This window comes from Phodopus roborovskii, unplaced genomic scaffold (assembly GCF_943737965.1).
Source record: "Phodopus roborovskii unplaced genomic scaffold, PHOROB, whole genome shotgun sequence".
NCBI classification, from domain to species: domain Eukaryota; kingdom Metazoa; phylum Chordata; class Mammalia; order Rodentia; family Cricetidae; genus Phodopus; species Phodopus roborovskii.
Genome location: NW_026126470.1, coordinates 15,999,776 through 16,023,879, shown reverse-complemented (window position 1 = coordinate 16,023,879; position 24,104 = coordinate 15,999,776). Strand labels below are relative to the sequence as shown.

The window sequence follows — 24,104 nt, the reverse complement described above, 5'->3', positions numbered from 1 at the left end:
ACTGGAATAAGGGTGAGGGGAGTGTTCGGACTGGCAGGGCAATGGTCACATCTAGCTGAGAAGATTGAGGCACTCAGGGAGAGTGAGGGGGAGCTCCATAAGACTGGCGTCCATTGCTCCAGGTCTAACAAGGTGCAGGAGGCTAAGAAGCTTCAATAAGAACGGTTAACCTTTCCTTCGCCAGGTGGAATAACGAGCTGTTCGGATGGAACAAGTAACAGGGATAGTTTTCGACTGGATGACGACAGCCCCTACTCAGGGCCATTCTGTGGCCGTGCCAGAGTGCACACTGACTTCACACCAAGTCCCTATGACACAGACTCCCTCAAGATCAAGGTGGGCCCACCCTTCATATTCGTCCTGCTTTGTCCAATGCTGTTGCACGATAGTTCCTGTAGGAACAACAGTAAGTGGGAAGGAAGGATTACGTTCTTCCCATAGTTGGACTGGCTCCCAGTGGGAAGAATTTGAACTTAGTGTGAGCTGGAGTGAGAGGGATCAGTCTATTCCTCTTCCTTCTAAGGGCTGATGTCAGCACACAGAAGGCACACCCTAAGACTCCTAAACAATTGGTGAAAACCAATTCCCACTACTGGGTATGGGAAACTGTTATCTTCACAAGGATACCTCTGACTTCTATTAGGCTTCCAGCCATGCTGTGAACTCTCTGAGACTTGAAGTCCTTATCAAAGCTCCCATGTGTTGGCAGAATACAGTTTCTAGAACTTCCCTATGAAACTATGCCTTCTTGCCATTAAGGTGATTTTCTGGAGCTCTCATAGAACACAATAAAGATCCCACGGTTCCTGATGAAGGAAACTGAATCAATGCCCGGGTAACTTGCCAACTTTGCTGTAATGTGCAAGTTTAAAAGATACACGGTACAAGACCACAAATGTAAAATATTTACAGGTTATAGGAGAGACCCAATGAAAAACTGCCACACCTAGAAACTTGGTAGGCATGCTAGCCAGTTTGCTGCTCTCCTGGGTGGATAGCATCTGGCCTGCCGTTTCATTCTCACAGGGAAGAGTACAAACACTTAGACCCAAACCCAGAAGCCAGACAGGCAGACACACTATCCCAAATCAGACAGACCATATCTTTCCACCAAAATCATACTCAATTATATATTACTACTGCAAATAAAACTTGTGTTTCACTTCAATCACATTTTCCCAGACCTGCAGGAAAATATAGATTTAAGCATAGCTGTTAGAGCCTTGAAGTAGCAAATATAGAAATCTATGCCATCTATTTGGGATGAAAAGTTAGATAAAAAAGACTATGATTTTTATTTGAGTAAATACGACTCATAAAATAGGCACATATTTTCATAGAAATGAAATTTCCTCATAAAGAAATATCCCCAGGAGAATTTTTACTCTTGCCAATACTTGGATTCTACAGTTAAATGCTAGTTGGCTGGGTCATTTCAATCTGCCTAGTTCATGCTTCACCGAAAACTTTGTTGTTGATTTTGGTTCTACATAATATCTCCTTTTGATGTTATCATAAAGTTTGGGGAATGCCAGTGAAGTTACAACATGTTACCTGGAAAATTGAGGTGTGGAGTTCTTAGTCTCACTAGTAAAAGAACTTAAGAATGGACTCAAAATTGAAGAAAATTTTATTGTAATTTAAAAGAAAATACCCAGGGCAGCAAGTCATAAGTCTCATTAGCCACAGGAAAGAGAAATATGAAGAACAGAGAAAGACATGGCATTGGAGTTAGTGCTGCATGGAGGTCACCTACATGACATGCAAGCCACCACATGGTAGAGAAAGGAAAGCATTAGGAAGAGCACACTTTGAAGAGAGATACAAAGAGGAAAAGGATGAGCTGTGCTTTTCTGAGAACTTCAGACAGACTTGGGGAATTATCTGCAGCCCTATATGAGGGGTGACAATTATGGGAAGTCACATCACTTTACCTCACTAACGGGCTCATTATTCCTCGTCTCCTTTGAGCATGGCTTAAGATGACCCACTTCCCAAGGGGTGTCCCTTTGGCTAGATGATTGGCCAGACCAAACATTAATTCTTTTATACTTTGAGTAGCCTGGAAAGTGAGGTCTCTACCCAGGCCAAAGAGATAGCTTTCCCCCAACGGGTTTCCCTAGGTCACAGATCAGTGCTAGGGTGGTGAGAGATACTGATAGGAAAGGTGTCGTCAGTAACTGAAGAATTAAGCAGCATACCTGGCTACACAAATACTTCCATTGCACATTTAGTAAACCCTATACATTAATTACTTTACCCAGATAAATCAGTTTAAATGAACTTATTCTATACTGTAAATGAACTGTGTCAAATGAGATAAAATCAGAGTCCATGTGTCTTTCTTCTCCCTTTAAGAGCACATTTGAATGATGATGTAATATTTTATTCTTATACTAAATTGGGAAGGGGAATAAAAAGAAACCATTTTTAAGCTCACACAATTTAAGCTTGAGTTCTGACCCCCATCTATAACTTCGTTATCACTTAATATCACTGTGTCTTTTCCTGTAACAGAGCAATAATCTGATACCTCATGCTATTTACTCAACACATACCTAGCAAGCATAAGATAACGGTATATTTAACACACAATGTAAGTTAGTGAGCTAATACGGTAAAGAAGAGAAAAACATCATCAAGCATGTTGGTAGTTTCTTCACTACATAGCGAATAGTTTCGTTGAGGAAGCGAACTCATATCTATTTCTGCAATCACTGGACCTTTAGCACGTTACCCTCATTCCTGTAAGAATCCTACACTTCCATTCTTTTTTCCATATTACCAAAGCATGGTGGTGCTTTGGAATTTGATTCGTGTTTGGTTTTTTGTCCACAGAAAGGAGACATCATAGACATAATCTGTAAGACCCCAATGGGCATGTGGACAGGGATGCTGAACAACAAAGTGGGAAACTTCAAATTTATTTATGTGGATGTTATCTCAGAAGAGGAAGCGGCTCCCAAGAAAACAAAGGCAGCAAGAAGCAGTAAAAGAGAGAGCACCAAGACTCTGCAGGAGTTTCTAGAACACATCCACCTTCAGGTTAGTAAATGTTTGGTCCGCTTGGTTTTGCTGGAAAATTGGTGGGATACGTGAGGGTAGTGGATCAGTATTTTCACAGGGCTGTTAAAAAGTGGGAGTGGAGAGGAATCTGCTTTCCTAGAACTGCTCTTACATCTCCTTTGTTACCTTTACTATTTTAAGGACAGGTCTTGATGTTGCACCCTTTGGACTAAACCCTAATGGTACTTAGCAGACAGTGACAGTAGAGATGAAAAAAGAGAAATGGTGATGGGAATAAAAGAATATTTATCTAGGAGAACAGCAGGCCATGGGGAAATGTCTAAGTGAGAATGATAAAGAGAATGTGAAGGCTCTGGTGAGATTTGAGGGACGGGGAAGAAAAATGAAAGGAAGCTTGTATTTTTGTAGCAGAGAGATGAACATGAAGTACAAAGAAAGTAACTGAAAATAATGAAGTAATGAAAATACCTGGAAATAATCAGGTGAGAAATAGTTTCAGAAACAGTGATCAATAGGGTTCAGATGGTCATTTCACAGGAAAGTTTGTTTTAAAAGCACCTCACTTGAACTCATTGTACCGCTGGCATTCCAATAGTCTGTTTCTATAACCCTAATTTTATTATAGTTGTACCTTAGAAAAGAAATAGCTCTTGTTCAGTGGTATAATAGACTACACAGTACAGTATACACCCTAAGTAGTACCACTCCATTCTCTGTTTTGCATCCCATTTGTAAAATTCACTTCTCAGTACTTGGACAGAGCAATCCATCAAAAAAGTAGTCATTATATTCTTCTTAATTGGTATTTCTGAGTTATTAAATTACCCTCCTGTCTCCCAGCATACTGTTTTAAGTTTCATTATAGAATGCTTGATACAGTGTGATATTCCTGGGAGGAAACATTTTGAAAGCTGCCTCTGTCACCCATGGAAAAATGCTTAAGTGGGTTAAACATTGTACTCAAGATGTCACAGATTGTTGTGCAAGAATGGAAACTTGGGTAGTTTGTGTTATTTTAAAACACACTATTTTAAAACAAATCATCATTCTTCTTCCCCCCTTTTTGGTTAAAATGAGGTTTTTAATAAGTTTTTCTTGATTATATAACACTTTCTGACATCATATTCAAATTTAGTAACTAAAATAAAGACACTAAAACTATGGTCAAGTAAAACAGGAGAAATTTTTGAGGAAGCTAAGAACAATTTGACTTCACTTTGCATATTCAGTTTCCTAGAACAGTGGTTATAGAAATAACATAGAACAGTGGTTCTCAACCTTCCTCATGCTGCAACATTTTAATACAGTTCCTCATGTTGTGTTAACCCCAACCATAAAATTACTTTTGTTGCTGTTTCATAACTGTAATTTTGCTGCTGTTATGAATCCTAGTGTAAATATATGATATGAAGGATATCTAATATACAACACCAGTGGGGGGGGTCACAACCCACAGGTTGAGAACCACATAGATATTTTATGGTCAGAAGTCTATGAATTTTATACTAATATATGTCATTGCAAATGACAGACAATACCCCTACTGAGGAAAGGAAATAAATACTTTCTTTAACTGTGATTCATTAGATAACATAATACCTTGCAATCAGTCAAAATGCTAAACTTATTTTGTATACAGAATTGTGTCTGTTTCAAGCTTTTTTTTACTTTTTACATTTATTTATTTATTCTCTCTCTCTCTCTCTCTCTTTGTGTGTGTGTGTGTGTGTGTGTGTGTGTGTGTGTGTAGGGACAATTGCAAGAGTGGATTTCTTCTCTTACCATTTATGTATGTCATCATCTTAGGCAGCAAGCAGTTTACCTACTGACCCATCTCACGGGAGCTTAAGTTCATTTTTTAGCTACTCTAAGAAAATAATGAGATTAGATGCTTTCATGACCAAACAATCAAAAAGAGAGACTGGTTCAGAAATATTACTATAATTTAATTGATTAGAGATACTGTATCAAAAAACTTAAGACAAATCTGTATCAATTTAACTAGGTATGAAGTAAAAATGCCAGATCAGATGGACAATTCAGCTGGTGAATGATCCATGATTTCCCACTGTTCAAGAGCCAAGTGATTCCTTCTTCTTTACAGCTGTCCTTTGAAGGTTAAGAACTTAACAATACTTTCTATTACATGCCCCAGAGTTTGTTTGTGGAAATGAGTGTAAACAGTGTAAATAAAATGAGCTTAGGCAAGAGTTTCATTGATGCTTTTTGCTATCACAGGTATTTCTATAATTACTTTCATTTAGATAAAACTCAATATTTGAGCCCTACTAGTTTACAGATTACATACATTTCCTTCCTCCCACAGGAATATACTTCAACACTTCTGCTCAACGGTTATGAGACTCTGGAAGATTTGAAGGATATTAAAGAAAGTCATCTCATTGAATTAAACATTACCAATGCAGAAGACAGGATTAGGCTACTGTCGGCTGCTGAGAGTCTCCTGGATGAAGAAAGTAAGTGTACATACCCATTCTTCTCCCTCCTGATCATTATGCCTTGATATAAATAGTAAAACTCTTAAAAGGAAAGACCCAATGTCACTTACTAAGAATCATATCAAGCATTCTTCCTACAACATGAGAAACTTTCATATAATACCAGATACAACTCTGGTCAAAATGTGTAATTGGGGAAAAGATTTTTACTTGTATTTTTACAAAAGGAAAAGATTTCTCTGGGCCTTTTGTTTTTGTTCTCCCAAGAAATTTATTTACACACACGTGGATGCCTGTACTGTCAAAGACCATGGGACCTAGCGACAACTATTTTACTGACAGCATGAGCCATTATTGAGAAAAGTCACACATGTCTTCTGTAGAACAACACAGAGCCTGGCTGGCACTAAGCTAATGAGATATCCCTTCATACAGGAAAATTCATTTCATTACCATATAGTCACATCTTGTGTGTGTTTATAATACTCTTTGTAAATGTTATAATAGCTTGCAAAAATATTCAGCACTCACCTTTATTATCAGCGATGGATCTCTGTATTTGTAAATATAAACTAAAGATGAAATAATAAATGCTGATTCATTTATGGCTGAGTACAAGTTATGCTAGCTGGGTTATAAAAATCAAATAGCTTTTATTTTTTACAATTGCCCATTCAGGGCACTCTTTCTATTAAGTCTAGTCAGAACTCAGAACCCTGAGTTTAGGGAAGGCCAAGGACTGCAGAGTGCTTTGCCATGGAAAAAGGAATGGAGCCTCTCTCTAAACAATGCAAATAGTGCAAAACTAATCAGATATGTATATATAGCTATGTATAGTTGTTGTCATTGCTGTGTGTGCATGGGAACAATAATTGTAGATGGGGATGGGAAAGCTTGGTGGGAATTGGAGGAGGAGGGGTGGAAATGATATGAACATAGTGTATTCATGTATGGAATTCTCAAACTTTTTTTTTTAAAGAAAAAGACAAAAAAGTGAATGGAATCTAACTCCAAAGCTTAAAAACCATATTTAGAACACTCCAATCCAGTATTCTCTTTCAAAACTAAAACTAACATTAGCTTTTAACTATTTTCTTCAAATGTAATACTTTTAGTAAAGCTTCAGTCCAAAGTCCCCATGGTTATTATTTTCCTGTGTGCTGTTGCAGCTCAGATAGACAGCTGAGAACCTAAGGCAGTACGTGCCTTGTACCTTGAACAAGGTCCTAGTGATTTTAGAGATAAGATTCCAGCCTAATGTCTAGGAAGCACTGCTGGGATTAACATTACAGAAACAGTTCAGATGGCGAGCAGTGGGGAGTCTGTATATAGAACCAGACCTCTCGACTTCCTTTGTGGGTTATCCTGTACCTCACTTCAAAAGTCCTGCCAAACTGAGGTGTAGTCTGGCTATACTTGCTTCATGTGTGGTAAGAATTAATGGACTTCTTCAGCAACAGTTTTACTTTTTGCATACTTGCAGTCTTGTGCGTGCACAGATATTTATCCTTTCCCAATGTCTTTGGTATGCATGACTAACCCAACGCTAGTAGAAATTATTCTAGACCTGGGTTTTAAAGTTGTGTTTGAAGTTTTGGGGACTGGGAGATAGGCACAGGAGGATGCAGTCTCAAAAGCAGGCAAAGACCGACTTAGAAAAGTAGATGGCTTATCCAGTAGCATGAACCCAGATAAAATCTGCCAGTGAGAATCGATGCAGAGATAGCTATTAGGTAGAATAAGCAGCTTCTTTTACACCCTGTCATTTCAATTCATGGCTCCTCACTAACCAATGCATACTAAGAAACCAGTTCTGGAGGTTTGTTCTGTTGATCCAGTGCAGTGACATAGCCAAGCTCCCAAAGGATGTGACCATGAAGTACAATGAGGGAGAAGAGTGGCTCTCAGGGTTTGAACATACTTGCTGTTCTCCTACAATTCAAAACACCTATCTTATCCTATTTCCAGCTGGGGAAAATAATCAGAAACGAATTTCGAAGAAGTCAAATAAATAGATGAGAAGGAGAGGTAGGGCTGTGATCAAAGGCACACTGCTGTAAAGGTCAAAGTAAAGGTAAAAATAGATAAATAAATCTTTTATATTTTAACACAAAAATTTCTGCTACTTTCTCAGTCTCCTAAAGGGTAATATTCACAAGATAGAAAAAAACTAGAACAAGAATAGCCAAATAGATTTTTCAAGCCATATATCCAGGACTTAGTCACCTATGCCTATGTGATTGTATGTTGCAGTCATTCCTGGTCCCTGAAAAAACAAACAAACAAACAAAACACACAAACACACCATGTGACTCTTTTGGACACATAAAGAGGACTAATATCAGAAATTATTTCCCTGTATAAGACTTTTTCCAATGTGGTACTTGAAAGTCAAGCAATGCTGAATCTTCAACAATAGCCTTTTGTGTGTAAGCATACACACAGAGTCTACTTTCAGCAGACAGATAATAGAAAAACCCAGATTCGACTTGTGTCACTCTCAACACACAACCCCGAGATTATTCTTATTTTAATCTTAGGGTATAAAGTCGTGTTAGGATATACATGTCAAAAAGATGCATATTGTATGTTAGGCTACTCTGACTGAAAGCCATTTATCTTACATGAAACTGCTTTGCTTATGAAATGAAGAAGAACGGCTTCCATTTGTTGATAAGATGGTGAATTTTGATGATACAGCACCATGCTACTGTAGGCTTGTTTTTATCTGTCCTTCTTTGTGAATCATATCTTCTACCACCAACCTAAAGATTAAATGCACAACCTTCATGTTCCCTGGATGATGAAGACCTTGAATTTATGGTTATTTAAAAGTATGATACTGTTTAATCAAACAAATGCATGTCATAGTTGCAGGCTAAAAATAGCTCTTTGAAAAGAATAGGGCATAAGAATTAGCCCCATTTTATGTATGTGTCTTTATTACTATTTTTGGATAACACCAGTTCAGGTATGTCAGTCCATTCCTAGTTTGGGGTTCCGTTCTTAGGTTGAACATTTGGAGAGTTCTGGCTTTGCTACACATTCAATATAAAAATTAAGCAAACTGTGCATACGTCCAAAGTATTAAAAAATAAAACCCCAAACCTTGTGATAATCCAGGAAAGAGCACATGCCCAGTGTGAATCCTTAATATATGTGGAGTGTGAAGGAGGACAGGAGACAGGACAGGGGGTAGGGAATGAGAGGCTATGACTTCAATCTTTTTTTTTCATTTTCTCTTAGCCCAGAATAGATAGTTTTGTTCTAACTTTGACCTTTATAATTTGAAGTGGATTAAATATTTTAGGTCACTACTCGGTGGGAGGAAGACTCTTCACCAAGTAGCTGATACATGGGCAATGGAAGGTGTTCAAGCCAGTCACGGGTTTACTGCTGGACAACGATGACTTTGGAGCTCTGCTGTCCGAGCAAGATAATGAGGGGTATTCAGGGTGCGGTGCGCTACCATGTTGCATTATTGCTACACAGACAAAGGTCATTGACTCTCTCACCTGGGGATGCAGATAAAGTGTGGGGCAAAAGGACTGTAAGTGAGGCCTAAAAGGGTCAGAGAAAGCAGGGTCTGTTTATTTTGTATAAATGGGTTCATTTGTTGATGATTGCGCTTTACATTGGTCTTTGCTTCTGGAGGAAATATTCCTACCAACTTGAGGAGGTGTGTGTGTGTGTGTGTGTGTGTGTGTGTGTGTGTGTGTGTGTGTGTGTGAACATGTGTTGCTGGAGGTTTTCTACATACAAAATCCTTAAAGCCCCTTTATCTTACTCAGGAATACTTCCTTAGAATAAAATAGTTAACTGCTGTTTATAATATATTGTTTCCATTTCTTCTGCAGTTTCTTTCAGTACATTTGAAATCACGGTGATGTGTCTAACAAACAAACTGTGTATGACTGCACTGGGGGTGAGGGGTGATGAAAATACCTTCCTTTCTAAGCATCCAGGGCTAAATAAATTTTAAACTATAAAATTATGGTAACAAAATAAAGAATCTTCACAGGATTGGTATTCAGTATATTTTAGATACTTGTTAATTGTGATTTCAGTGCCAAATGAGGAGGAAGGGTGAAGGATGGTTATGTGCCAGGTTGTTGGCACAGGCTGTGGTCACAGCAGCTCCTCATTGCTCTACCATCCCCAGTTGTGCCTTCCTGCCTGCCCAAGTTGATGTGGAGCAAATGGAAGGGCCCTGTCAGTAGCTGGAACAAGAGCCGCCAGCAGGGGAGATTTGCAATGATGGCAGACAGCGGTCCAGCAGTTGGTCCAGCTATGTGCCAGTCTAGCCTGGAGTCTAGCCCCTGACATGTGTACCTGGGCTTTCTAACCCATCTGGAATATGACTTGAATCGGGATACAAAAAAGAGATACACATTTTGAGAAAATATACAATAATTGCTCACATAAACCAATAGAGACAGGTATTTTATTGGTATTTGTTTACATATTGACACACACACACACACACACACACACACACACACACACTTAATCATTCACAGCTGCTTGCCTTTAGGATTAGGTTTCTCCAGATTTATTTTTGTTGTTACTATCTAAGATTTCATTTAAGGCAAACAGCATATTACTTTTTTTTTTTTAACCTTTCTTTTATTTTTTTTTCTATTTAAATTTGAAACAAGCTTGTTTTACTTGTCAATCCCAGTTCCCTTCCCCTCCCCATCCTCCCTTGTCCCTCCCTCAAACCCCATCCCACCTCCTTTCTGCTCCCTAGAAGGATGAGGCCTAGGCTGAGAGAGTATCCTTCTATGTAGGATGGGCTCCCAGAATCCATTCGTATTCTAGGGGTAAATACTGATCCACTACTAGAGGCCCCATAGACTGCCCTGTAGTGAGGTAGTCCTTCTGACACCAGATATTGTGGTTAATAAGGATCAGGATAAACAAATAGGCCGAATAGATGTTTATTCAGGGAGAAATAACTTACAACCTAGACAGATGAACACCAGGAAATTCAACCGGATCCCCTCCTGTCCGAGTCACACCAGAAAGAGAGCGCCTTCCTGGCCCCCTCCGACCTCCTTCCTCAGGTCACTCCGCCCATCGCTCCACCCCCCAATGGGCGTGGTCAGTGCTACAGAAGGACTACCTCACTATACTGCCCAATCCTCCTAACTGACACACACACATTCAGGGGGACTGGGTCAGTCCTATGCTGGTTTCCCAGCTATCAGACTGGGGTGCATGAGGTTCCCCCTTGTTCAGGTCAGCAGTTTCTGTGGGTTTCTCCAACCTGGTCTGGACCTGTTTGCTCATCACTCCTCCCTCTACAATTGGATTCCAGTAGTTTGGCTCAGTGTTTAGCTGTGGGTGTCTGCTTGAAGATAGTCATCAATCTCCTTATCAGGGAAGGACATTTAAGGTAACCTCTCCACTATTGCTTACATTGCAAGCAGCATATGCCAGACATAATAATTAAACTGCAATTACATTTTTACCCTTTCTTCAGAGAGAGAGTAATTTCTAGTGAGAAGAACTTAGAGACTGCTCACAACAGTTATATAAAGATTACTGCAGTGCCTCTGTGTGTGTGTGTGTGTGTGTGCATGTATGTGTGTAACACTCTTGCACTTGCTTTTATATTACAGTGAGACTATGATCTAGCCTAGCCATGGCTTTGAAATAAATGATCACCTTGGTCAAACAAGATGAAATCTTCTAACACATGTGCTTTCCTACTGATCCCAGTTGTTTTTCGTGCTCACACACTTGACAGATACTGAGTGCTTGCAAATAGTGAGGAAGATGCTTTCCTGATGATATAAAGTGATATGCCCTGCAGTCCCACCGTACACGTTTGAGTTCTGCAACAGGGAGATGGGTAGTTTGGCATCTGGTCAAGATTTATTTCATTGACATGCTAGCAATGTACACATGTATGTACAGAGTGAAAGAATTATTTGAAAGCAACCATGTATAAAATTCAAAGTTTAAAATATTAATAGTTGATATATATAGTAATTCAAATTCTAAGATTTTTCTATTAAATTTACTAAAAAACATATTAGCTCAAATGGTAGAAGGTCTAGTTACAACTTACAATTCAACCCATTAATTTGCTAAGTGAATCAAGGAAGGTATTTTTAAGATGTTAAGAGCCTAATATTGGTCTCTGTACTGGTATGAACATATGTACAATGGATGCTTTTTTGTTGCTGTGGCTAAATCCTTGACATGAGGAAACAAGGGAAAAGGGGGTTTTCATCTCACAGATTGAGGGTCCAGTCCATCACTGTGGGAAAGTCGGGGCAGCAGGGGCATTGCCCCCTTATCACCCTGCATACACAGTTAGGATTTGGAAAGACAGATGCTGGTGCTCAATTGACTTTCTCACATGTATACAGTCCAGCACAGGGGACAGTCTCACCCACAGAGGGAACATCCCCTCACCTCATTCAATCCAATTTGGAAACCACCTCACAAATACTGAAAGAGGCTATCCTAAAATATGCACAGCCACAGAACAAAGGCAGAAAGCCAAGAGGCAGCTTCATTGCTCTCAAGAGTTCATAGACTCTTTTGGGACACCTTCAGTGTTAATTTAACTAGTGTAAATATTGTTTTGTTAGGGCAAAACCACTTTCCGTCAATACTTCCTTTGGCCAGCCACTTCCCTGTGACTCTCAGCTTACATTATTTGATAGTTCGGAGGTGGGTGTGGGGGGGGGGTCACAGATTTTTTTTCTTTTAACAATGTCAATTTTATCATTTCTTGTAAAATGCATCTGATTGTAGGTTTTGTTTTCTTCTTTATTTTTTAAAACTATACTTTATACCAGTGCCAGTTTCCCTTGCCTCTCCTCCTCTGTCCCCCCCTCCCCTCATCCCACACCCACTCCTCAGGCCTCCCATGGGGAGTCAACAAAGTCTCTTACATATCTTTGAGGCAGGACCAAGTCCCTCCCTCCTGTGTCTAGGTTGAGTAAGGTATCCCTCCATAGGGAATAGGCTCCAAAAGGCCCGTTTATGCACTAGGGATAAATCTTAGTCCCATTCCAAGTGGCCCCCAAAACTACCCAAGCCATACAAGTGTCACCCATATTTAAAGGGCCTACTAGTTTGGTCCTAGGCAGGTTCCCTAGCTGTCAGTCTGAAGTCAGTGAGCTCCCACTAGCTCAGATCAGCTGTTTCTGTGGATTTCCCCCATCATACCCCTGCCTCTCTTCCACCAGAGGCAAGGAGCTCAGCCCAGTGATTAGCTCTGGATCTCTACATCTGCTTCAATCAATTACTGGATGAAGGTTCTATGATGACAATTAAAATAGACACCAATCTCATTATCGAGGAAGGCCAGTTCAGGCGCCCTCTCCGCTATTGCTAGAAGTCTTGGCTAGGGTCATCCTTGTGGATTCCAGGGAATTTCGCTAGTGCCAGTAGAAACAGATACTTTTACATTTAAAGCAAACATGACAGTAAAGTTGAAAAATCTGGGAAGTTTTGGGTTAAAAACCTGAAAGGTCAAGCAAAAATGGGAAGTTCTTAGTTTCAAAGAACCTTTCACTTTGTAATGTATGAGCCTGGGAAGGATGCTTTCCTCAGAGCCTGAGAAGATCTTCCCAGGAAAAGCATCTAGTTTTATGTCTTCAAAGTGTTCTTCACTTTTAATAAAACTGAGACTGCCTGCACTTAATTAATTAAATGTCAAATTCCAATATAATTATTTTATGAATAATTATATTAGCTGTCTTATTTTTTAATCACCATATCACTTTTCAATATTGATGACAATCTTAAATCTATGATTTTGATTCATGGACTTTATATCATTCTCTAAAAATTTTGGTAGGGAATAAAATATTTTTTAAATAATTCTTTCCTTAGTATGGCAAATTTCATCTCATTGTATGGCATATAGAATTCTATTGCTGAAGTCTCTAGTGTGGGTGCTATTAATTGATTATAATAAGAAATGCATGTCAATAGTTGTACTCATTTATGTTTACAAGAATGCATAGTCTTTGGGAAATCACAAAGCATTCTATGGCTATTTTGAATAAAAAAAACTATTTTAACATTTCTACAATCTAAAAATAAAATATAAAATATAGTAGAAACCTTAAAAATAGAAAATCCATCTAATATATAAATATGTCCATTTGTTAATTAATTATATAAACATATGCTCTTATATAACTTGAATAACACAGTGTAGAAAAATATGTATTGTTTATTTTGTTGTTGTTTTTTAAGTATCACAGGAAATGTTTTAGTGTGTAAATATGCACTCAGCAATCCTCCACAAAGTCCATAGTTTTGGCAGTAAAGTGTTTGTTATTACAATATGTTATTTGCCTGGTGGGTTGAGATGATTGGACCACAGGCCAGAGCTGATGTAGATTATGGTATCAACTTCTAGGTAAGCCAGTTAGCTTTGCTGTTTCACCAACACACAAGGGGTCTAAATGACTTAGAAAGAAAATGTGAATGTATTACTGTGAGTTTACTCTCTACCAGTAAAAAGAAAACCCAAACAAATAAAACAACAACAACAGAAGCCCAAGACCTACATTTATACCAATCCCGGACATTAGTGTCAGGATAACAAGAAACAGAAAGCAATCCGGCCCTCTACATCCAAAGCCAGGGTGCTATGGAGTTGTCCCCTTCATAGTGCTGTGTGATGACCTGCCTTTTCTTTTTATAGTCACAATCGAGGGGCTCCAGCTGACAACCTGCCTGAAATTATCGCAGGCCTGGTGAGAAGCACCTGAGGAGAACAGGAATGTTTTCACTTCACGTGGAACCCATTAGCAAATCACTGCTGTTCTGTAAATTACCATGCTGCTTAATTCTCAGCCTGAGAACCTACTTACCCTCCTCATAAAAACTGCCAATGGGAGGGCTCTCACAGTAAAGAGCCTGTATTTTAAACAAAGCATTTCCTAGAACTCAGAGACTGTGAGACGGCATTTCTCAGGTGGGAACAAGACAAATACTCTCTCACTGCGAAAACAGTGTATATATTCTGGGAAAGTTAGATTTTCATTGACTGCTTGGAGACCATTTGTGGTGAGTGTGTAGAGAATTCTGGGGTTGAAGAAAAGAAGCTAAGTGTTAGTTGTTTGAAAGAAAAAAGGAGACAATATTGGAAATCAGAGGCACCTGAGACTGAGTTTTCTATCTTCAAAATTGCTTCACAAATTCTCCTCAACCTGAACAGGACACAAGGCTAGGGACAAATGAGCCTGAGGATTCCAAGTTTTGCTTAGAATGCCATTCTGATCAGAAGTAGCTCAGGCTTTTCTTCTTAGGTTGAGGTAAGAGGCACACACTAAAGAGAAAAGGTGGCCTTTTGTTCACCAGAGTGACTAACGGGATCATACTCACATCACTGAAAACGTGGCAGTGTGTACTCAAGAACTAGTGTGGCTTGCTTTCTCCAAAAGTGCCAGGATAATGGGACTGAGCGGGTTCCTTTCTTTTTGATAGCAACAAGAGAAAAAGGCCAAGGCAATGCCTTAGAAAATGATGCCTGAACGCAGCTGTCCGTAAAAGGAGAGCTTGGAAACACAAGTGACAGGTCTTCATCAAGCCCTCTCACTAAGTAAATCACGTACACCTTATGGGGCTTTTATGATCAAACTATTAACACCCCCCCCCCGGATTCAAAGGCCAGAGAGCAGAACACTTAAAAGTTATAGCAAATATTTATCAGGAGAATATTACTATTATATCATATTATGTTAATATTATACATCAGGAATTATTTATTCAGGAGAATGGGGAAGATGTGGCATTGATCTTCCAGGAAAGGGTTAAAGGACATCATCTGTTCCATTTTGAAGATGAGTAGACTAGGAAGTGGTTTTTAACATTTTTTTTTCAGCCTTTCTGAACAACTAATCTTGTAACTACAGAATCAGAAAATACGTTAAGCATTTTCTGTTTATCTAATTGTAATGCATAACTACTAGCATCCTGATACGAGAAAGATGAGTTGTTTACTACACACAGGCATCCTGAAATCACTAGGGCTTGGTTCTCGTGTCTATCAAAAGTTACTGAGGACTTACTGCCTAGATGGCAGCCATAAACAATATTGATAAGAAGGAACCTAGACAATGCTCTCGAAACACAGACGATGACTTGGGAGGTGAAGCCAGATTCATAAAGATAACCTACTTAGCATTATGTGAGTCAACTGAAAACATTTTCGGATTTTGAAGCTCTGCTATATTTTCATTTAATATGGAATTGGATAAGTGCGGGGCAATGTGATTAAGAATGTGAGGCACAATTCTAGCCTCAACTGTAAATCTACAGGCTTGGTGATCCCAGAGTGAGAGCAGTGAAGAGTCAAGTAAGGGCCCCTGCTGTTGGGTGAAAACCAAGGGTGCACTGATGTTGTAATACAGCTAAGAGATGACAGCTAGAGATTCATTTTCTGTCTGAAGAACTTGGCTTACGATGCAGAGAAATACTTAGCTCTGGTCTCAAAAGAGGACAAAGGACCTTCACATTGCCAAAGAGAAGCCTGATGAGAAAGGATCCCTGAAAGGAGTCACAGGATACAAGGTTGCTTAGCGTCTTTAGAGACACCTTTTGTTCGAGTTCTGATAGTCTTCATTTTAAAAGATAATACCGTTTTGTATATAAAACTGCTTTAGTAAAGAAACCTTGAAACATACCACTGTTATTCAGAACTAAAATGGTGCATAAGACAAATTAAATTTCACGAAGCAGTTCTGGGAAACTTGGAATTTTATACTCAAAAAGTTACCTACTTTTCTTATGTCTGTTTCTGTGGTGAATGCAGATGTAGGAAAATTTTGCATATTTCAAATAATGCTAGCTAATTTCCAAGCATTTGAAGACTTGCTGCACATTTTCCATCTTTTACTTACATATCCACATATTCATAATTATAGAACTCTTGTTCATCAAGATCACTGGGATTATACTTCAAACTACATGTGACTTTTCTAATGATCTTTTAAGGAATATTTGGACCAGGCATTTGTCATACTGTGGATACAATCTGTGTTCTTTGGCAACTTATTATTAATGTAAAAATGAGATTCCATATTGGTCTTTACACATGTAAGTCATTCACAGGAATAACATGAAACTAAAAGTGACCAGTGATGAGCAATTGCTAATTTCCAAGAGTCTGAATATGGGAATGTGCATACTTTTTTTAAAAAACAAATAAATCTGCATTTTATTCACATGAGTTTCCTTTGAAATAAAGACTGGAATAGTTAAAATCGGATAATGTTTGCAACTGACAATCATATAAAACTTGTCTTGGCTCTTCCTAACCACCACGCTTTTTCCATTTTCAGCCACTGAAGAGCAAGAAAATGAATCTGTGCCTCTGTCCTTAAGACCAGACATCTTAAGTAAGTCACAGTTAGATGACTGCCCAAGGGACTCAGGCTGTTATATCTCATCAGAAAACTCAGACAATGGCAAAGAGGACCTGGAGTCAGAAAATCTGCCTGACATGGTACAGAAGATTGCCATCACAGAGCCCAGTAACTAAACACACATTCACATCTCTACATCTACAGCAGAATTCCATTCGAACTCTTCATCTGCTAGAAGATCAAACAGAAGTGTTCCAAATGCATCCCAAAGTACAAAGAAAGTGTTTTAATATGAATGATTGCAGATACAAATTTATTTCTCTAAATTCCCAATGAGTGTTCATAAAATATATATTTGTTAAATACTATATGTTAAAATTCATCTGTCAAAAAAAGAGTCCCTCTGTCTATACTAAAAAAAAAAAAAAAAAAAAAAAAAAAAAAAAAAAAAAGATACAATGCAACATACCTTGCCTGTGCAAGGGAATGGGGTACTTACATTTTTTTAAGTGTAAAAATATAGTCAGGAAAACTGTGTATTTATATACATATTTATAAAAAACACTCATTTTTTAATTGCTTGAAATTGTAGGCTGAGATCAGATACTTTGTTCTGTTCAAAGGTGGAGTTTTAGTAACAATTTTCTTCACTCTGTTACTTGGTAAGCAGTTAGTTAAATATATACTTCATGTTTTGACTTAGTAAAAATAATTATAGAGATGTTTTATTTTAAATGTAAATATTTTTTAAACTTTTCTCAGCCCTAATAATAATAAAATAAACCGTGTATATACTGTATCTGCTGGACTAAAGTTATTAAAGGTATTTAAATATTTATTATACAGAAAGTTTCTATTAGACCATGTTTTCGGTTAAGAAAGTATACTGATTCCCAAATTATCTCCTAAACCCAGATCCACGTTACTGAACTCCTGGGTGCTCCCTATTTCTGTTTGACATACTCAAACACTTCATTGTTACTAAAAAGTTGTTCCTCCTATTTTCTTTATACCTCACCATTTTTTTTAAACCAATAACTAGTCACTGAAAAGGAAAGGTATTTCCTTCTTTGGTTTGCCTTTATCTTCCTCAGCCAAATTCACAAATGTGGATACTACCTCTCAAAAGTCTTCTAACATCCCATCCATTGCCAGAGTTTTCTGCTATCACATTTCAGACTCGTGTGGAATGTTGTAATGTCTTTCCAATAGATAACCCATCTTCAAATCCCTACATGGTCTCTAAAAAAAAAAAAAAAAAATCTTCACGACTCAAATAAAATCATCCTCCTTGCTTGCAACATCTGATGGCCTCTCATTAGCTCTAGCATAACATGTAAATATATGTAAGTCCCTTACCAGTGACTTTGAACCTACCTTGTGAGTCTTCTCTCTGAACTCACCTTTCAGTGTATAATCTACTCCCAGACTTCCAGATCCACTATTCCCTCCATGACTCTCCATGCGTGAGGTCTATTTTCAATGCCTAGCCTGACAACTGTTTGTATCACAGATAATATAAAACCAGAGACAGATATTGGGGTTCAAGCTTCAAGCTGGGAGATCAGAAAAGTAAAGCAGCCAAGCCACTAGCTCTTACCAAAGCTGAAATGGCCATCCTGCCTCCATGAATTCTCAGACGGCAACGCAGACTGCACTGCTCTCCAGTAAGTCTCAGACTGCAATCCGTTAGTTTCTGTCTCCTCCTGCCTTGCATCCCAGTCACATCACTGCTGCCTCCACCTCCCGAGTCCTGGGATTAAAGGTGTGTACCACACTGCCTGGCCTCTATGGCTAGCTAGAATGGCTGCTGGGATTAAAGGTGTGTACCACCACACTGCCTGGCCTCTATGGCTGAGGTCACCTTTGCATTTTGATCTCCAATGGCTTTATTAAACCATATATAATACGTCTCCACATTTTTCATCCCTTTTTTATGTCATCAAACTACCAAAAAAAAAAAAAAAAAAAAAAAAGGAAGAAAACTATGCCAAAGTTTTATAAAGTGTTGTGCTTTCTTTGTGTTTTCACCCTTGTACATAGTTGGTTACAAAAATCCTCTGTTTATTAACATGATAGCTGCCTTTATACAAGGATGTGATCTCCTTATGACAGAATTTATTTGCTTAGGCTTTTAACAGGAAAGTCTGCCCAGGAGGAACACTTAGAAAATATTTCCTAGAGGTTATTTATTTATTTATTTATTTTTTATTTTTGGAGCATGGTGATTATTTCTGATGTGTAACTGTTACATCATTCTTACCGACCTACAGGTGAACACCTCCAAATTATCTAAAACCTTTGTTGTTGATGTTTTTGTTTTTCGAGACAGTGCTTCTCTGTAGCTTTGGATCCTGTCCTAGAATTCTCTCTGTAGACCAGATTGGCCTTGAACTCACAGAAATCTGCCTGCCTCTGCTCCCTGAGTGCTGGCATTAAAGGCCTGTACCATCACAGCCCAGTGTAGCTAAAAGTTTTAAAGAAAATGTGGAGTTGGAAAGATGGCTCAGTGTTTAAGAGCACTTGCTCCTCAATCATGAGATATGGAGATTGGATCCCAGAAACCAAGTAGGTGGCTCACAAACATTTGTAACTCCAGCTCCAAGTGACCAGAGAGAGACCCTCTTCTGCCACCATGAAACTCTCACACACATGTGTTCATAAAGTTCACACACACACACACACACACACACACAAACACACACACACACACACACACACACACACACACACACACACACACACAAAAGCTGAAATAAGAGGCCTGGACAGATGGCTTGGGTCTTTAGAGCACAGACTGCTGTTTCAGAGAACCTGAGTTCAATTCCCAGCACCAGTCAGTACACAGCTACCTGAGACTCAAGACCCAGGGGGCTTCATCTCCTCTAGCCTCTGCCTGTAACTTCAGCTCTAAGAACATTTCCCAATCCAGACATGTATAAACACATAATTAAAATAATAAAAAATAAGCCTTAAAAAAGAAATAAAGAAAATACAGGCAAGATAAAATATTACTGTGAATGCTGAGCAAAACACAGTAGTTTCAGTCTCTTTAAAAGATCTAATCTCACCAGCACTGACAAGGCAGGTATGACGCACACGGTTACCTTGACATCCTCCTCAGCAAAGTATGCTTTTTCCTGACTATGGTTACCACTCTTAGTAGATTAGTCTAGAAACTGGTTGTGCCCACAGCACAGATACTGGCCTCAGCATTTCTTTTAAACTGTGTAACCCTACTCTCAGTTTGTTTAAGAGAGTGTCACATTTTTATGGCAATGCAAGGAAATTCTAGGTTGGGAAGTAACTGCGGAATCAACTAATAATAAAACAATGCAAATCTCCTCCTGAGTTAAACTCTTTCACAATTTCTCTCCCTTGAAAACTTTCACACCAGTTGAGGATTTGGAACATCCTTTTGAAAGAAAGCTTTAAGGAGACAATAGCAAAGAAAGTCTGCACTCTTCCAGAAGGGAGGAGAGAGAGAAGTAGAGAAAGAAGGTGCTTACCTGGCCAGCAGAAAGGGGATGACCACCCTGATATGGACATGTCTACAGAAATATGCCTCTATCCAAGATGCTGCTGCATTCCTTTACTTCCTAAATCCCTGAACTTAGAGTATCAGTCTGCTCAATGCAAAAGAGGTCAGTCAAATCAACAAAGGGCAGGCAGATTCTCACCCATTGATCTACATAGATCACGGAATGGAAAGCAGGAAAGTAAGAACATTACCAAAAGCCAGTGAGCTAAGGGAATTGTACCTTCTGCCGTTTTCTTCTAGAAGGGAGCTTGAGTCTGAGTCCTTTAAAAGCAGATGATGAGATAGTTACACAATTGTAAGGTGTACTGTTGTTCCACCCGCCGCCTGGTATTGTCCTGCTGCCGCGCCAACCCCAAATAACACACAGAGACTCTGTATTTGATATTATACTGTTGGCCCTGTTACTTGTTTTTTATCGGCTAGCTCTGCCTTAATTATTAACCCATTTCTGCTGATCTATGTATTTTCACATGGCCTTCTCTTACCGGGGAGGCAGCTGGCGTTCAGCTCTCTCCAGATTCTCCATCTTGACTCCTCCTTACTACTTCCTATTTCCTCCTTGTCTCCTAGTCCCTCCTATCTTCCTTTCCTATTGGCCAACAGTGCTTTATTATTAACCAGTATGAGAAACATATACAGAATGACATCTCCCATCACACAATCATGAAGCTAATATTTATAGGATAGTCTCACTGACTCTGTAGGTTGAAACATGGCAAGATGCCCAATCACATATATTATTTAGATTTGGTCAATAAAGGTCTTTTGAACCAAAAATTGTGCACTGGGAAGACAGCGGAATCTACCTGTTGGAGCTAGTTGTTTACAGGTAGTTTAACATAGCTGTAAAACCGTCCTAGCATGCAGAGATTGCCTCATCACAGAGGGTTCCTATATTTGCAAACCTAGCTATGACAGTCCATAAGATAAATTTTAGCTCGACCAAATTTTCTAATATTAAAACAATATTCAATATATGAGATTGAATCCCGTGCCATGTACATGTAGGGCAAGAACTGAACACCCACATTTATCCTTTATTATTTATTTATTTATGAGATAAGGTACACTATTATCATCCAGGGTGGCTTTAATCTTTTAACCTTCTTGCCCCAGCCTGCGAAGTAGCTAGGATTACAGTTACCCATCAAATCCAGTTCAGTTTTTTGTCTTTCTTTCCTTCTTTTCTCTCTTTCTTCCTTTGCTAAATACAAAATTCAGAACATTTCAGTTCTGGTTTTCCATTTATTATTTATAACTATGAATATTATCTTCTATTGCAAATATGCTACTAGTAGCTTTTTTTGTGTTTTAATCATATTGACAAAGGGGATGTATTTAACAAATTAAAGAGAATGATCAGTAGCTGATTACTAGGTTTCAGACAAGTTCCATTTCACCAAGGTTATAACCACGTGTCTTGCAACTTCCTGAGTGAGGCAAAATTTAACGTTGAGAAATTTCCGCTGTAAGTCTCAGTTCTGAGAAGTTAGGATGAAATTTTTAGGTACTCCCTCATCTTACACAGAAGTACTATTCCACACCGCCACCAAAAGACTGCATAAATAATTAGCGTTCAGGGTTCAGGGTTCAAACACTCTTGATAAAGTGAGAAACCCTGCTAAATGTATGGGAAGGTTCAGAGATAAGGGGATAGAATTTAAAAAGGGGTTAAAGAATACTAGCAGTGTCTAACTTTGATAAGCGGGGGGAATAAGACAGACGCCAGCCTGATTTTGTTCTACCTTCATCTAACAACTGTGTCCTCTGAGATCTCTGTGGATGTAGACCTGCACACTAATGGTTATGGAGCTAAAGCATCTGCTTTTGAGAACTGTTCCCTCAGGAATGTCTCCTCAAAAGTGATTTTTTTTAAATCTAAAATTGCTATAAATTACATTATATTTATATGAGGCACTCAACACAGTTCATGCAGTGTTTGTATAAAAGCCACCACGTCTCTTACAGCCACAACTTCATTTTTCCCCACCTAGCTCTGGCTATAAGATAGAAGCAGTACTCATTCTATGATCATACAGGCATGGATTAAGAATATTTTGAAAGTCTTCAAACATAAATGGCCTGAAATCTACAGAACAACTGTGCTGGCCAGAAACATTTAGGGAGGGTCACCTGGTTGCAGAGAACACAGATCAATGAGTTTTTACATGGTACATCATTTTTTTTTTTTTTTGGTACCAGATCAGTTCAGAAAGTGACTATGCTGTACTTAGCCTTAGCTGTATACCCTCGACACATGAAATGAGTAATTATTTTAAATAATGAATTATTAAAATATAAATGTTTGTTTACTTTAATGAAATTTGAGATTGTTATTGCCATGGGCCTTAGTTTCTCAGCTGACTGGGCTACAGGCAACAGAGAAGGCCTTAGAAGGCACCCTATATGTAAGCATTTACATACATACAAAGTATATATATATATATATATATATATATATATATATGCACACATTTAATTGGAACATTGTCATGGGAAAGCAAAGCACTAACAGGCTATGAGGAATGTAAATTTGCTTTCCATTACTCCCCTTCTCCATCTCCATCATGAAAACCCCTCACATCTGCATTTCCAACACTTAGTTTTGTTTTGTGTGGTATTTTACAAATTTAAGAGCCATAACAGAAAATGAAAAACATGGTTGTAGTATATTCAGTGATGTCTTTTGATCTTCTGGCATCCCTAGGGAGCCTAAGTGAAGAGCACTGCTTCCCCATAGGGCAGGGGTAGAGTTGTGATGCATAGGCTAAGAGGATCATTTTCTCTTTCAATTCTCAGGCACCAGGCCAATAAGATGGGCAGGAACCCATGCCATTTGCAGAGGAAAATGGGGTGAAAAGCACTTCTGGCATACTTTGTCCATATAAATTATACTTTTGCAATTCATCAACTCCTCTCTTTTCTATCCATATGTAATGTAAATGATCATCTTTCTCTGAAGCTCAATAATGATGCACAACTCAAAATGTGGTAGAATCAGCTAAAAGAAAGCAGATGGAAGGTTTTCCTCCTACATGCATATTCATAAAAACACAGAGAACTCAACAAAAGGAGATACATAAGAGCTCTTGCCCAGAGGCTGCACGGACTTATGTATGGCAGTAACTGGTTTTTCTGCAACTGTTTATTCTTCAAACCTTTACTCATTTCTTCCTGAAACAGTCACTCAAAATGCACTGGGGAAAAAAATATCTGCTTCTCTCTACACAAACAAACATATCTCTCTTTGAATTTTTAATATACCTTAAAATCTAAGATTCAAGAAGTAAGTCACATTTAAGTAATTTACTAGAGGCTACAATTAGAAGACAAACCACATACCAATGTGAGATCTTAAGGGTTGCTTTAGCAATACAAGCTACAAACAATTCCAATCACACTATTATGCCCCACAAAATAACTGATAAAAAATCATAGTGAACTGTCTGGATCATATTTGTCTATGTTTTTAAAACCAAATAGTAGCTGTGAATTTCAGTGCCATGAGGGAGATATCATTCTGTAAATATGTTAATCTTATTGGTTGATGAATATAACACTTTCAAAACAGGTTAGTTAGATTTTCTAGATAGAGATATATTTCAAATGGATAGACATTCTTCAAACCTTTCAAAGACAGCTACTATTTGGTTTCCTTTCAGTCTTTTGTTTAAACCACAGCCTGTATTACCCAGGCTTTTTTTTTTTTTTTTTTTTTTTTTTTTTTTTTTA

The 24,104-nt window shown here is 38.4% G+C and overlaps 1 protein-coding gene across 1 annotated transcript in view; it reads left to right on the top strand.

Annotated features, from left to right (window-relative positions):
- The window catches only part of Samsn1 (SAM domain, SH3 domain and nuclear localization signals 1), a 47,821-nt gene extending 30,585 nt beyond the window's left edge, over positions 1-17,236 (top strand). Inside the window, exons 5-8 of the mRNA XM_051191766.1 lie at positions 185-336; positions 2,839-3,045; positions 5,354-5,504; positions 16,808-17,236. Of these exons, the coding sequence (XP_051047723.1) occupies positions 185-336; positions 2,839-3,045; positions 5,354-5,504; positions 16,808-17,007 (710 nt within the window). The 3' untranslated portion in view covers positions 17,008-17,236. The remainder of the gene's footprint in view (positions 1-184; positions 337-2,838; positions 3,046-5,353; positions 5,505-16,807) is intronic.
- Positions 17,237-24,104: the final 6,868 nt, after the last annotated feature.